Source organism: Lutra lutra, chromosome 4, assembly GCF_902655055.1.
Source record: "Lutra lutra chromosome 4, mLutLut1.2, whole genome shotgun sequence".
In the NCBI taxonomy this organism is placed as follows: domain Eukaryota; kingdom Metazoa; phylum Chordata; class Mammalia; order Carnivora; family Mustelidae; genus Lutra; species Lutra lutra.
In genome coordinates, this window is record NC_062281.1 from 185,673,376 (window position 1) to 185,688,457 (window position 15,082).

The 15,082-nt window shown below is 55.0% G+C and overlaps 1 protein-coding gene across 3 annotated transcripts in view; it reads right to left on the reverse strand.

Annotated features, from left to right (window-relative positions):
• Positions 1-15,082, reverse strand: part of PADI1 (peptidyl arginine deiminase 1) — a 46,846-nt gene that overhangs the window by 3,511 nt on the left and 28,253 nt on the right. Inside the window, exons 11-16 of one of the 3 annotated variants that reach the window (XM_047727263.1) lie at positions 13,962-14,113; positions 8,141-8,285; positions 7,255-7,348; positions 6,172-6,251; positions 5,269-5,394; positions 417-2,479 (exon numbers count right to left, since the gene is read on the reverse strand). In XM_047727263.1, the coding sequence (XP_047583219.1) occupies positions 2,246-2,479; positions 5,269-5,394; positions 6,172-6,251; positions 7,255-7,348; positions 8,141-8,285; positions 13,962-14,113 (831 nt within the window). In that variant the 3' untranslated portion in view covers positions 417-2,245. Of the gene's footprint in view, positions 1-416; positions 2,480-5,268; positions 5,453-6,091; positions 6,252-7,254; positions 7,349-8,140; positions 8,286-13,961; positions 14,114-15,082 lie in introns of those variants that run through there. The other 2 variants (XR_007126825.1, XM_047727264.1) reach the window with 2 other exon arrangements.

Genomic DNA, 15,082 nt, shown 5'->3' on the forward strand with positions numbered 1-15,082 from the left:
CACTTTAGAGGCAGGAATGAAAGGGGATCACAGCGGCCTTTGGCCCTGGGCACCAGTCCCACTGAAGAGTCTCCTGCCTCTGCCAGTAGGGCCCAGCCCACCTGCATCTGAGAGATGGAAGAGAGAGATAGCCCAGGGAAGGAAGAGTTAGGACCCACCTCTCCTCTGATACCCATCTCAGCAGGGCAGTTGGCCTCAGAGCCATGGGCTGGTGCCAGTCATCCCGCTGAATCAGCCTGCCTGCCTGCCTGCCTGGCACCGGCCCTGGGGGCTCTCTCAGCCAGGCAGGAGCTGCCCACGGCCCGCAGTTGAGCCAAGGAGCTGGGGCATGGTGGGTGGAACGGGAAGGAAGGTTCTCCCCTGCCTCCTTCCCTCCTCCCTGCAGCCCAACGAATAGAAACTAAGGAGGCAGCCACTTGAAGAAATGCATATTGACATTTTTATTAATCACGTAGGAGATGATTGGTCACCGGAACATCCTCAGTGGGGGTCATCAGGGCCCTCGGACAACTCTAGCATTAATTCCAGAGCTTCCCACACTCAGGGTAGCTTGAGAAGGCCTGCTCCCCATCCTCCCGATCCCTCCATAATGCCCATTCCCCTCCACCCACAGCCTTTCCCTGGGGAATCTCAACCCTGGCTGCACGCCCTTGGCCCCCGAAGAGCTTCCCTTCTCTCCTTGGCTCAGTCTAGGTTGCATCATGGTTATGAGCAGAAAGTGCAAAGGTTCGACCAGAGGCTTCCAAATGGGGTCCCCAGAATCTTCTGGAAGGGGAGAACCCGGGTACACCACCCCTGACATCTTAAACCAGAGCAGTTCTGTTTCATCCGCTTCATATGTCCGGTTTCCATGGAAGTTTCTGGTTGCTAAGTGTTCTATGGCTCACAGAGTTTAACAGTGGCTGGCTAGCCTGGTCTTGGTCTTAGCAGGGGCCACCGAAAACCCCGCTGGTGGAGGCCCGGGGCTGAGAGCCCCTGCCAATGGCGGGGAGGGGGCAGGCTGGCTCCCTTGTGCCTGCGCCTGCCTGGGGCAGGGGCCACCGCTTGCCCGGCACTGGCCAAGCCTGCCTGCCTGTGCACGTCCCGGTGACCTCACCGGGGACCGGCCTCTTAACCAACCGCCACCCCCGCGGCAGTTCTCTTGCCCTCTTTGGGGGGATGGGGGCGGATATAGGCCTGCTATGGGGTTGACTCCACAGCGGAAAGCCAGGCTACGTGCAGGGTCTCTGAGCTGCTGAGAGAGACAGGGTGAGCCTTCCCTCCCACTGCCTGCGGGACCAAGGGAAATAATTAAAGACAATTAAAGGAAATTAAACCCCACCTTCAGAGATAACCTAATGGCCCCCCACCCTCTCTTAACATCGGGGCCCCTGCCCCCTGTGACATCTGGAACGGTCAGCCCCCCCCCCCCGTTTTGCATCCAGAGTCCAAAATCCGAAGTGGGGACCAGGCCCCGCAGCTTGTCCTCAGGCGTCGGCCTCCTCTGCTACCCTGGCCTCCTGCCAGCTTGCCTCTGTGTGTCCCCCTGAGGCCTCTCTCCAGCCTCACAGTGTTTGGGGGCCGGAAGCAGCCAGCACTCGTAATTAAAGGCTTTCTAACCAGGTAACAAGCACCCTTCTAAGGATGGAGTCAGGTATTAAAGGGGTTTTGTTGCCTTTTCTTTTTTAAACAGGCCCTCAGATGCCGGGTTTTCCTGTCCTTATTTGTCTCTATAAACATGGCTGAGAGGTCCCAGGAGGTCCCAGGACAACTGGTAGAGAAAAGACGGTGCCTCACCTCCCTGCTCCTGCTCGTACAAGAACCACGGATGCCTGCGGCCCAGGCCCCCACCCCAAAGCCCAGGCCCTCTGGGACCTGGGACCCCTTCCTGGTGCCGACACGAGAGGAACAGCAGAACGGAGGGGGAGCTACTTAGAGTGACCAGGCACAGCCAGCTGTGAACACATTAAGGCCATTGCTCTTTTCTAGAACCTCTAGGAGTGGTAGATCAGGAAGGCGGAGAGAGGAATGAGGACAGTCCTCCCTGGGCCGGGGAGGCCCCTCCAGAGGGAGGTGTGTGTGTGTGTGGTGTCCACGGTCATATCCCCATATCCCCGGGCCCGCGGTGGCCAGCACGTTTGCAGGCACTCGGGAAGAAGCGCCAGGGGCTCCCCTCAGAGGCCGGAGGCTGGGTGGAAGGTCTTTGCCGTCACCCTGGCGTGGCTCCCTGGCAGGTGGGCGGAGGGGATGGCGGGCGGAGGCAGGCTCAGGGCACCATGTGCCACCACTTGAAGGAGAAGGGCTGCCGACGCACGTTGGTGCCGCAGTGGATCTCCCCAAGCAGCTCGTGGTAGGACAGATAGTCGTCGATGAAGGTGCAGTGTAGGCCCAGCGGCTCGAGCAGGGCGCGCACCTTCTCCTCCAGGCAGCAGCAGCCGTTGATGATGGGTCCGAAGGGCTTGGGGATGCCCAGGTGCTTGCCTAAGACCACCATATTGACCTGCAGAAGAGAGAAGACGAGGGAAGCCTTGCTACCAGGGGACGCCCCCCACACGGGGCCCCGTCCCCAGGTCCATCCCATCCTCATCAGCATCCCTGGGCCGCTAGGACAGGTGCTTGCGCAAAAACTAGGGTCAATGGAAAGAAGAAACGGATTCGTGTTTGGAAGAGAAGATTAATACCAAGTAGGGCTGCCAAGGACATCCGTGGTGCCTTTATGTGAATGACACTATTCCTCCAATACTTCCTCTCAAAATATCATCAGATTCTAACAGTTTAGTTAGAGCAAGCCTTCACCATCATCGGCCAGAAACTTTGTACAACAAATATCTATGAGGTCCACGGTGTGAATGTCCTTCTGGTGTGGTGTCCTTGTGCAGTGCACAGCTTGCTCAACTCCCCCTGGAAGCCCTGATAAGTGTTATGGTTTTTTGAACATCCCCTGTGTGCCAGATACGGCATCACTAAACCTCACAGCCTCCCTCTGAGTCAGTGGCTGGGGAAGGTTAAGTAATATAATCCAGGCCACACAATCAGAGAACGGAGAGATGAGGGCGCCTGGGTAGCTCTGCCGGTTAAGGTCATGATCCTAGGGTCACAGGACTGAGTCCCTCATTGGGCTCCCTGCTCCTCGGGGAGTCTGCTTCTCCCTCTGTCTCTCTCTGTCTCTTATGAATAAATTTTTAAAAAATCTTTTAAAAAAAGAGAACAGAGAGACTAAAATTTGATGTGGATGTAACTCACGCCCAAACACATGCTCTTTCTCTTCTGCCAGAGTTGGTAGCACCGTGGCTGGCTGGGGGGCTGAAGAGTCAGGGCAAGGGTCTAGAGCCCCTGGTGGCTTCTCAGTCTCCAGGGGCACTTCCACTTCCCTGGCTGAGGGCCCTAACCCTGGGGAAGGGAAGCTTTCCTAGGACAGGGTATGGAAAGGTCTCAGAGAAAACCTCGGCCCCATACTGATGGCCAAGGAGCTGCCCTTGGTGTTCCAAGGGGACTCTTTGGGGACCTGCTGTCCAGAGGCTGGTGCTGGGTCATCTCAGCATGGGATGGACCACCCCGGACTCTGCGCTCTCACATTTTCCCTGCCATGGCCCCTTGGCCTCAAGTCTCCCCTGCAGGGCCATCCGCAGCTAGGAATAGTATGAAGCTGGAGGATCCTCTGGGGTCCATCCCATGGCTTGGCCCTGAGCTACCCCATTGCCCACGAACAGGCCAGAATATGCCAGGTGGAAGTGGGGCAAGTAAAGGGACAAAGGGCCTGGAGGGGAGATGAGAATTCAGGAGACTGAAGGCTCCTCGCTTGCTGGGAGACCTTAGGCAAGTCAACCACTCAGCTCGGAGGGCCCGTTTCCCCATCCGACCCATGAGGGGGTTCAGTGAGCATTCCCTACGGGGCTCTTCCAGTATGGACATACTGGGATCGTTTAGCAGGGTCTGGACCAAAGTTTAGGGATTCTCACAGAGGGGTGTGTGTTGGGGCGGGGGCTCCCAAAAGAGGGCTGGCCAAGGTCATGGGATGTGTCCCAGGCTCTCCCCCAACCTTAGCCAGAACCAGAACCTGGGTGTCCCTTAGTGTTTCCCTGACCAATATGGTGGCCACATGAAGCCACAAGCAGCTGTTGGAAATTAAGTAAAAGCATAAATTTCATTCCTCAGCCACACTAGCCACATTTTAAGTGCTCAGTGGCTTGGTGGCTCCCACGTTGTGTTGTGTAGACACAGAACATTTCCATTACCTGAGAAAGTTCTAACACACAACACTGCCTTAGTTCTCAACCAGGGTGATTTTGCCCCCAGGACATTCCGGTTGTCACAGCAAGGGGAGTGCTACTTACTGGAATCTCTTGGGCAGGGGACAGGGACGCTGCAGCCATCCCATGAGGCACAGAACAGCCCCCACAACAAAGAATTTGGGCCCAAACATCAGGAGAGCCAAGGTCATGAAGCCCTGCCTTAGAGGTCTCTGCTAGGACCTCACAGTGAGGATGTAGGAGTGAGAACACATCCCGGCAAGGAAGCCCCGCCCCACATACGTGCCTCCAGGCAGGCCCTCGGGATTCACTCCCACCCCTTGGCTTGTCCAGTGACAGGGACTAGAGCGAAAGGCCCCGGGCTGAAGAAGGAGGGTCTCCTGTCCTGGGGAGCCCAAGCCGCCAACACCCTGACATCCTTTCCCAAGGTGTTAATGGAGTAGCCAGTGCTGTGCTGATAGCATCACCGGGCCCCTCCCAGAGGCCACACCGGTGAGATCACACCTGGGCATCTGCTTGTCAGCTGCTGACTTAATGACAGCGGGGAGGCAGCCACCTTGGGCCTGCCTGCTCGCCTGGGGAGCTGCACTGGGGAGCAGCCTGTAGGGGGCCACGGTGCAGGGCAGAGCCAGCATCTGAGGCCCAGGAAAGGACGCCTGAAACACTGGAACCAAAAGATGCTTCCTTTTTCCACTTGGGAGAAAAAAACGCCCTTTGCTCAGGGCTGGCCCATGCATGGAAGGAGGTTCAGCAGCACCCCGGCCCGCATCCACGAGATGCCCATAGCTCCCCCATCCCCGTAGCAATGAGAAAATGACCTTGAGGGGCAAATTTGCCCTGGTTGACAGCCACCGATGGAGATGCTTTGCACGAAAAGCAAACATACGCAGGAGAGGTCCACAAGCCGCCCACCCGCCCCAGTCTCTGCCCAGCGGCCCCCCTCGGATGACAGGAAGTGCTTCTCCTCTGGAACCCCAAATGACATCCCTCTGGGCCCTGTCGGGCCCCAGGGAAAGGAAATGACCTTCTGCGCTCTCACCATGTCAGGGAAGAAGGCTTCTGCATAGGAGCCCTTCAGGGAGAAGAGCTGGGGGATATCGATGATGTCCCGCTCAGTCAGGCCCAGCTCCCGCTTCAGCACCTCTCGGTTCCAGTCGATGCATTTCTGGGGGCAGGGGGAGAGGCAGCGGGCACCCAGGAAGCCGGGGAGGCTCTAACACTTGCTGAATGCCAACTGTGTGTCAGGCCCAGCGCACGGCGCTGGGCACCCCTTCACTCCTCCAATCCTCCCAACAGCTACGGGCCCCTGCCACTCCCAGATAGAGAAACTGAGGCTCCAAGGACCTGCCCAAGAGCACAGAGCTAGGACGCAGCAGAGCTGGGATTTGGACCCAGGCAGTTTTGGTTCCGAAAGTGCCTGCTGCTACACCACACTGCCCCAGGTGCAGCGTGAGCCGTACCCCTGTGCATCTCAGCAGTGAGGGAGAGAGTGCCAGGCTCCACTCAGGAGAAGGGAAGGGCCTCCTCCATTTACTGAGCACAGCTGCCACGAGGTCCTGCACCTTGCACTTGGCTGGCATTAGCCCCGCCCCTCCCAGAGACCTCTTCCCGCCCTCACTTTGACCAATGTCCCTTTGACTCCCACCTGCCCCACCCCTCACCCCCACGGGGCCCCATTTCTCCACATTTCTCTCCTCTCACTCCGCTCCCGGAACCTGGAATCTCATTTCCTCAGAGCAGAGCTAGATCTCCCTCATCAGACTGGAAGCTCCCTGAGGGACTGCTATGTCTCCTCCATCAGACCCTGGGTTTCCCACTGCAGAGGTCCTACCTTACCCACAGGTTTTGGCAGCCCTCAGGACAGGCTGAACCCCTAATCCCCAGCCCAGCAATTCCTGGGGCTGCTTCTCCTGGGAACTGGGGGATCCCCAAGAACCCTCACCTGTACATAGAGACTGTCGCTCCTGAGACGACGATCGGCCAGCATCTCATTAATGCTTCTATTCGCCTGGTGACTTAACCCTGAGAGAAAGAAGGTATGATGAGGGTTCAGGGCGGACTGCCCAGGGCCATCTCGGGCCTGGGGCTGTAGAATCCAGGCCAGGATTTTTCTCCTCCCTCAGGGCCAGGGGCTGAAGCTAGGACAGAGAATGTCAGACCCAGGAGACCCTGCAGGGCCCAGGCTCTGGCTGCAAGTGCTTCCCGGGGATGGAGCACAGGCTCCTGGGGAAGAGACTCCTGGCTCAGTGCTGTGTCATTAAGGTGCAGCTACCATTACTGAACACCCACCATGCCCTGGCACCCTCCTAAATTTATGACTAATCTTTAAAACAATGCTAGAGGGATTAATTATCACCCCCAACTCAGAGCAGAGGAAACTGAGGCACTGAGCGGTTTGGAACACAAGCTTGATCTCCCAGCCCAGGATTTGAACCCAGGTCCTGAAGCTCTGCCACAACCCTTCCTGTGCTCCATTTCTCAGGTGGGGACACTGAGATCCATGGTGGGAAGGGGGAGGTGCTCAAGGGGGCCCAGCCAGATCCTTGGACAGTCTGTCAACTCCCAGAGGCAGGCCTACAGAGTGGCCCTGACCATGCACCTGGCTTCTCCCCCACTCCCCCACTCTTGAGCGAGCCCCAAAGCCCTGCCTCAGCCTGGGGATAACCCTGAACCAGGCACCCCTCCCAGGAAAGGGATAAGGGAAAGGATGCAAGATCAGCAGGGTACACATTGTTTCCGGTGGCTTTCCTCTCCTGGGGTGTGGCCAGGAGCCACCCCCTCTTACTACGGAGGTCACCCCCTGTGTGTGCCTGGGACAGTTCACTGGCCTCCTGGCTTCCCTGCCTCTGCCCAATAAAGGGAGCCCTGCTCCCAGGGGAGGGTGTCAGAAGAATTAGTGATGTCCAGCTCTAAGCGGAGGGATCGGAGCAAGGCAAAGGCATAGCCACGAAAGGCATCCCCGGTGCCCAGGGCTGGCAGTGAGAGGGCAGGATCCCCGCAGGGGGACTGGGCCATTGGCACTCACCATCAAACTGGGCGGCATCCCCATACCCCTCCTCTTCCTTCTCTTGGAACAGTCTGAGGCAAGCGCTAGGGCTCGCCAGGAGCAGCCGGAAACCCTAGCACAGAGGGAGGAAGAATGTCTCAGTGGATGGGGTCCCCCTAGGTGCAGGAGACCCCAAACTCAGGAAGGGCCTGAATTCAGAGGCCAGACCATGCAGGGGTGCCACCTACCAGCCACAAAGAACTCTCAGCAAGTCCCCTAATCCTCCAAGCTGGTTTGCACCCCCAAGCCTTTGTCCAAGACATTCTCTGCCTGGATGCCCTTGTCAACCAGGGAACTCAGCCACTGGCCACTGGTCAGCCTTCCCTCCCAGGCTGCTCGCTCTCTGAGCAAGGGGCCCTCTCTGCAAGGCAGTGGAGCTGAGTGGTTAAGAGGCTGGTCCCGAGTCCTCTGTCTGGGTTTGAATCTTACTCTACAAGTAATTGCCCTTCTGAACCTCAGTTTTCCCATCCATAAAATGGGGGACAATGATAATACTACCCACCTTATGGAATTGCTGGAAGATTAGATGACTTAAAACACATGCACACCATAGGTGCTCACTAAATGTTACCAGTTATCATTATCAGTGTCATCCCTGGGTTTAGACTGAGAAGTCTGGATCAGAGCAAATACCCAACAAGTGTGAGAATGAGTGTATGAGTGGTGGAGCCAACCAGCACCCTCCTGATCTGAGCTTGACCTCCTCCAGGAAGCCCCCCAGATGAACATCATCTTGTTCCCAAGGTGCCCTGACTCTGAGCTCCCTATGGACATAGGCAGTGAGCTGGTTCCAGGCAGCTTTGCCCCATCCTTTCCCATCAGGTTGGGGAGGGGGGTGGCTCAGGCAGGAGGAGAGGGGACGTACCTTTTGGTCAGAGGTGGGCACAAAGCTCAGGAACTCATCCACGTGGCCCACGGAGAGCCAATCAGAGTAGAGCTCCACGGGTGCCTGCACCTGCTGGGCCTGCAGGAAGTCCCGCACCACCTTGGCCATCCGCCTCCCACCGGACCTGGCCCAGGAGGGAAAGAGTGGGGTCATTTCATGCCTACCATCCGCTGGCTCCCTGCAGGCACTCTCTGAGCCTCCCACCCCTGTCCAGGCCTCATAATGTCCCTCTGAACAGGTCTCCTTTCGTCCCCACTTCCTGGCTCCAGCTCCCAGGGGCTCCCCAGAACTCACTGTCCATCCTGACCGTCATCCCAGAGACTCCAGCCCTCCCATACACAAAGCATCCTCCCCAAGGCCAGGAAGGCCTTGCCAGCCCCTCCCCACTAAAAGGAGCCAAACAAGAGAGCTCCACCTGCCAAAGGGAACTAAAGACCCTGACCTCACATCCCATGACTCAGAGAGGTTGACTCTTTACCTAAGGTGCCCAGCCTCAGGTTCCAAAGATGACCAGGAGCTGGCCGGCCCCTCCCTCGGCCCAGTGTTTCCCGAAGCGTGAGGTCTGGACCGCCTGGGAGTCAGACTCTGGTGATTGTTTCAACAGAGTTCCTGGGCCCTGACCTCCTCCACATCTCAGAGTCTTTTTTTTTTTTTTAAGATTTTATTTATTTGTTTGACAGAGAGAGAGAGAGCTCACAAGTAGGCAGAGAGGCAGGCAGAGAGAGAGAGGAGGAAGCAGGCTCCCCGCTGAGCAGAGAGCCCAATGTGGGGCTCGATCCCAGGACCCTGGGATCATGACCTGAGCCGAAGGCAGAGGCTTAACCCACTGAGCCACCCAGGCGCCCCCACATCTCAGAGTCTTGAAGAACGTGGCGCATCCAAGGATGTGGGATCTGCATTCCAACCAGCCCCTCGGCTGATTCACGCGCCAGAGAACCACTGCCCTGGTCACCTTGTGCTCAACACGGACTGTCTAGCAGTTCCTGAAATGAGCTCTGGGCAGTTTCACACCACCCTTTACTAGCAGAGGGAGGGGCTGAGGTGGCCCAAACCAGGGAGCAGGTCTTGGGAGCTGGAGTCCCAGGGTTGTGGGAGGAGACATTACCAAAAGCCGCCTGGGCCTGGTGGGGGGGGTTTCCACACTGCCTCCAGCACGGCCATGTCCCCATTTCACAGATGGGGCAGCTGAGGCCTAGCAAGGTCAAGGGGAGGACTTGTCCAAAGTCAGAGCCATGTCTGATATACTCTGGGCTCTCTCCACCTTTCCCTAGCACAGGTAACCATGTGCAAACACACGCATATATAGAGAGAGACATTTTTTAATATGTTATATGTTTTAATATATTAATATTTTTTAATATGGCTTTGCTTGCCTGGCTTAAGGACCTATTATGGACAAGCTCCCCAGCCTACATCGAATCTGGTGCTTCTACCTTAAGCAGAACACAGTCCAGCCGTGCCCTCTCCTCTTCTGCCGCCATCTGGCCCGCACACCTCCCTCATCTAAATAATTCTAGTGGCAGGGGCTCCTGGGCCACTCAGTGGGTTAAACCTCTGCCTTCAGCTCAGGTCATGATCCAGGAGTCCTGGGATGGGACTCCCCCTGCTCAGTGGGAGGTCTGCTTCTCACTCTGCCCCTTCTCCTACTCTCTCTCTCAAATAAATCAAATCTTAAAAAAGAAAGAAAGAGAGAGAGAGAGGAAGTGAGGGAGGGCAGAAGGAAGAAAGGAAGAAAGATAGAAAGAATTCTAGTGGCTTGTTTCTTTCCCTGGTCTCTCTGCTTTCACCCTTGCTCCCTTGCAGTCTAACCAAACAGAGGCTCCCTCCATCCTCCAGACAAAACTCTCCCACCACCCATCTCCCTCATTGTACATGCAAAGTCCTCACGCTGACCTGCACAGCCCCTACCAATCCCGACAACTTCCCGCCTTCCACTCTCCTCTTCATCTGCTCAGTTCTGGCCACGCTGGCCTCTTGCTGCCCCTTGAACATACCAGGTACAGGTACAGACCTGTCTCAGGACCTTTGCACATGCCATTCTCTGTGCCAGGAATTACTGCCCACCTCCCCTCTCCCCATGGCTCGCTTCCATCTTCAGATTTAACTCAAATGTCATCTTCTTTCTCTATGAGGACTTTGAAAATTACAACAGTCCCTCAATCCCCTTCCAGATTTATTTTTCTTTGGCACTATTTGGTGTACTTTCTATCTCATGTATTGCCTGGCATCCCACCAGAACATAAGCTCCAGAAGGGCTGGGATTTTGTCCACATTCACTTCTGGGGTCCTAGCACCTCTTATGTACTAGATGCTCAAAAACTAAAAACTGTTTGTAAATGATATGCTTTTGAACAACTGTGTAATAGTCCATGGTCTGTATCAATCAAATATGTCATAGACTCGACAAGCAGTGACAAATGACAACACTGATTTGATCTGGGGGATAGGATTGTGGAAAATATTTTTTTTGTATTTCTGTTATTTTAAGATGGTGCTGGTGATTTAAAAGACTTCCTAAACACGGGGCGCCTGGGTGGCTCAGTGGGTTAAGCCGCTGCCTTTGGCTCAGGTAATGATCTCGGAGTTCTGGGATCGAGTCCCGCATCAGGCTCTCTGCTCAGCAGGGAGCCTGCTTCCTCCTCTCTCTCTGCCTGCCTCTCTGCCTGCTTGTGATCTCTCTGTCAAATAAAAAAAAAAAAAAAAAAAAAAAAAAAAAAAAAAAAAAAGACTTCCTAAACACAGTGAGATAATGGAGAAGAGCGAGACTCTGGAACCTGCTCCTGAGCAGAAAGTGTCAGGAATGAAGAAGGTTCTTCGTCAGCCCAAGCCAGCCTGGGGAGCGTCAGAACTGCTCTGCGTGTCACATCAAAGCCACCACCAGGGGGCAGAATTGCTCAACGATGATTTTAAATACACCGCGCAGAGGTGGAGAAACCAGAGAATGGACAGGACACTTACTGAGCACCTAGTGTGTGCCTGCTTGAGGCTCCTAGTACTAAGTATCTTGCTTTTTTAAAAAATGATTTTTTTTATTTATTTGACAGACAGAGATCACAAGTAGGCAGAGGCAGGCAGAGAGAGAGGAAGGGAAGAAGGGTCCCTGCCAAGCAGAGAGCCCGATGTGGAGCTTGATCCCAGGACCCTGGGACCATGACCTGAGCCGAAGGCAGAGGCTTTAACCCACTGAGCCACCCAGGGGCCCCCTAAGTATCTTGCTTACTGTCCAAAATTCCCCTATGCTGTATGTACAAATAATGCGCAGTCATGATCTGAACTCTGCCCGGCTAAGCTCTCTGACCTCATCCCCGATGGAGTCCCTCCTTGCTCACTCAGCTCCAGCTCATGGGTCTCCTTGCTGCTCCTCTAATGTCTCCGACACACTCCTACCTCAGGGCCTTTGCACTGACCATTTCCACTCCCTCACACGTTTTCCTCCCAAATACCCACATCTTTCCTCCAGGGCTTTGTTTAAATGTCAGTTTCTCTGCAGGGTGCACTTTACCTAACATTCTCCCTGCTAGAATAAATGTAGGCTGTCTGTCTGTTCACTACTGAGGTCCAAAAGAAGCGAAGACAGGAACATAGGTCAGCAGCCTGAGTGTTGAATTTTAGTCTGGGGCCCAAGGAGGAGATCTGGATTCTATCCAAACTGCTAACTTACTGTGTGATCCTAGGCAGTAGGTGTCCCTCTCTGAGTGTCAGGGACCCCTTCTGTTTACCAAGGAGTTTGTTTCTGGTTATCTACACAATGGTCAGTGGACTGGGTCTCAGCTGCACTGGGGATCCTCACCTTCCTATCCCCAGTCCTTGCTCTGAGTCTGGGAGCTTCCAAAACATTTCTTTTATTCAGGGCCACAGACCTGGCAAATGGGAAGTTTCAATAAATATTTATGGGATCAGCCAATGAATGCATGAATGAGTGCATTCCGTTCCCCTTTCTGAGCCTCAGCTTCATCATCTGTGAAATTGGGATAATAATCATCCCAACCTCATAGGGCTCTTCTAAGAATTAAATGAGGTAATGGGTAAATCATTATGTTCACGGCACATAGTAGTTGATTAATAAGTTTTGTCCAATGAGTTCCAACCTGCTTCATAGCAGACCCACTGCTGGGGACCCAGCTAAACAATACTGAAACATCCAGAAGACAGTTAACACAAATTCTTTATCCCCACTAGTGCTGATGATATAGCTAGCATAGAGATTTTTAATAGACCCATTTCACAGACAGGGAACTAAGGCATGGAGTAGAAAATAATTTGTTCATTTCCTAATGTATCTGTTGCACACTGATAAATCCCTAGTATCAGCCATGCCTGGCACATAGTAGGCCTGAAATAAATAGCTTCAAATGAGTTAACTGAGCACCTACTATGCGTCAGGCACTACAGTAAGTGCTGCTTAGGTGGTATACCCCAAAACGTGTGACTATTATATGGCAGAGGTAGGACTCGAACCCAAGCCCATCTGTGCTCCAAAGCCTGTGCTCCTTCCTCCTGGCTCCCTCCCTGAAGCCCAGGGCAGGGCTGAACCCCTGAACCCCTCCAGGGCTGTGGGCGGGATCCGGTCCCAGAGTAGTGTCTGAGCATGAGTCACCAGCGAGGTGAGCACTCCTCCCTCTAGCCAACCTCAGCCCCAGGCACCCAGCTTGGGCACCCGGCTACGTGCTTGGGGTTAGTGCCAGGAAACCTCGCCTCACCAGATCCATAGCCCTGAGACTGCCAGGGTCACCACCTGAGGCTGGGTGACCTTCCTGTGACTGCCTGCCTGCTCTAGGTGTCAGTCAGGCCCTGGGGTTTTCACCGGGTTTCGAGGCCACCCATACACACAAAGGAGAAGATGGCCTCCGGTGCCCGTGGTGGGCTTAATGTCCAGGCAGGAAGCCAAGGACCCCACCAGGATCCCTGGACAGCGTACCCCATTCTTCAGTCAGCAGAATTTAGCAGACACTGTCACCTGTCTCAGCACTAACCCCTATAAACCTTATTTCCCACCTGATGACAGCTGTCCAGGGTGGGACTCACCAGGTCACCTCTGCCACTCTGGTGTCTTGGCCAGCCACTTGTTCATCGGCAACCACCTTGGTGACCCCTGGGCCCTTTAAGCTGTTGCTAGAACAATAGCCATTTTGACCTTCTGGGAGAGGTCACCAGGTCCATCTCCCACCTCTGGGCCAGATGGCACATCACCTCTCCAACAATTTCCGTGTTTCAAAAGAAGCTGGAAATCTGGCAGCTCCCCCTATATACGAGCTGGTGACTAATGAAGCTCATTAAATACTCGGCAGGCCCAAAGACCATGGGTCGCTAGTTCGTGAGTTTTCTCCAACAAGAAATGAGCTTTTAAATCGAAGACTCTACAATTATCATATGGTTTCACTTATTTGTGGAGCATAACAAATAGCATGGAGGACAAGGGGAGATGGAGAGGAGAAGGGAGTTGAGGGAAATTGGAAGGGGAAGTGAACCATGAGAGACTATGGACTCTGAAAAACGATCTGAGAATTTTGAAGGGGTGGGGGGTGGGAGGTTGGGGGCACCAGGTGGTGGGTATTGTAGAGGGCACGGATTGCATGGAGCACTGGGTGTGGTGCAAAAATAATGAATACTGTTATGCTGAAAAAATAAAAAAATTAAAAAAAAAAATCGAAGACTCTAGGATTCCGAGTCTTTGACTCCAGGACCACACGCAGGAATAAAGACCACTTCTCAGACTGGGGACCCATGTTTGGGGTGAGGGAGCTGGAGTGTGCATGCTGTGGGGTCCCCACGCCCTCCCGCCTCCCGCCCAGCCTCTCACTTGGGGAAGCTGCTGCCGATGAGGATCCGGCCCAGGGGATATTCCTTGCCGCCCACTGTCACGGGGGGGCTGACGTCCAGGTTGCCGAAGGAGTCAAGGCTGGAGGCACCAGCGAACAGGATCTCCCGGGTTACATATCCGAAGTCAGGACCCTAGGGGAGGACCAGCAAGTCCCCCCACCCCAGAAGGAGGGGTCAGTTAGGACAGGAAGTGACAACTCTTGGGTGGGGGGGTGGAGGTGTGCGATTAAAGTCCAAGTCTGCAACAGGACAATAACGAGAAAAATCCCCAAATGTTGGGAAATCAGGCAATACTCTTCTGAAGAATCCTTAGGTCAAAGAAGAAGTCCAAGTGGAAACTAGACAATATTTTGAAGTGTAAGGTAATAAGCATGCAGCCCACCAGAACTTGGGTGCTCATGAGGCTGCAGCTAGGAGCGGCTGTAGCTCCGAACACACATATCAGGAAGAGAGAGGGTTGGAAAATCTTGCTTCCATTTCCAACTAGGAAAAGAATAGCCAATTAGACGCAGAGCAAGTGGAAGGGAGGACAGAGTAAAGACGGGGACAGAGATGAGCGGGGAGCGCCCCGGCAGGGTCAGGCCCAGGCTTGGGGGCAGGCCCTTGGTTGATGCAGAACTCACCCTGTGGGGCTCACTGTTGCCTGTGCTGGGGCTGGGTCCCGGCCCCGGCCCCGGCCCCTCCAGGCTGCGGTAAACACCCTGCTCCAGGTGACCAGGAGCTCCCGGACTTCCCCCTCCCAGCCCCCACCTGGACAGAGGGACAGTCCCTGCGCAGGGGTGTGGGAGCCGGGAAACAGGCAGAGATGGTGAGCTGTAGGGCTCAGGCCCACCTCCAAAGGCAGTTCAGCCTAGTGGTAGGGCTGTAGAGACAGTCCCTCTGGTTTGGCCTCTTGGTGCCACTAGCTGCATGGCCTAGGGTAAGTTACTTAACCTCTCTGAGCCTCTGGAAAGAGGGACTGAACACAGAACTGTGGATTTGAGGAGTGACCCTGTGACCCGAGGGCCGGGTGCCTGGAATGCAGTGCACGATTGCTGGGGCTGTTCTCGTCCCCATCCTGGGCACGAGAGGCAGCATGGGGCCTGGCCTGCAGCAGGGGTT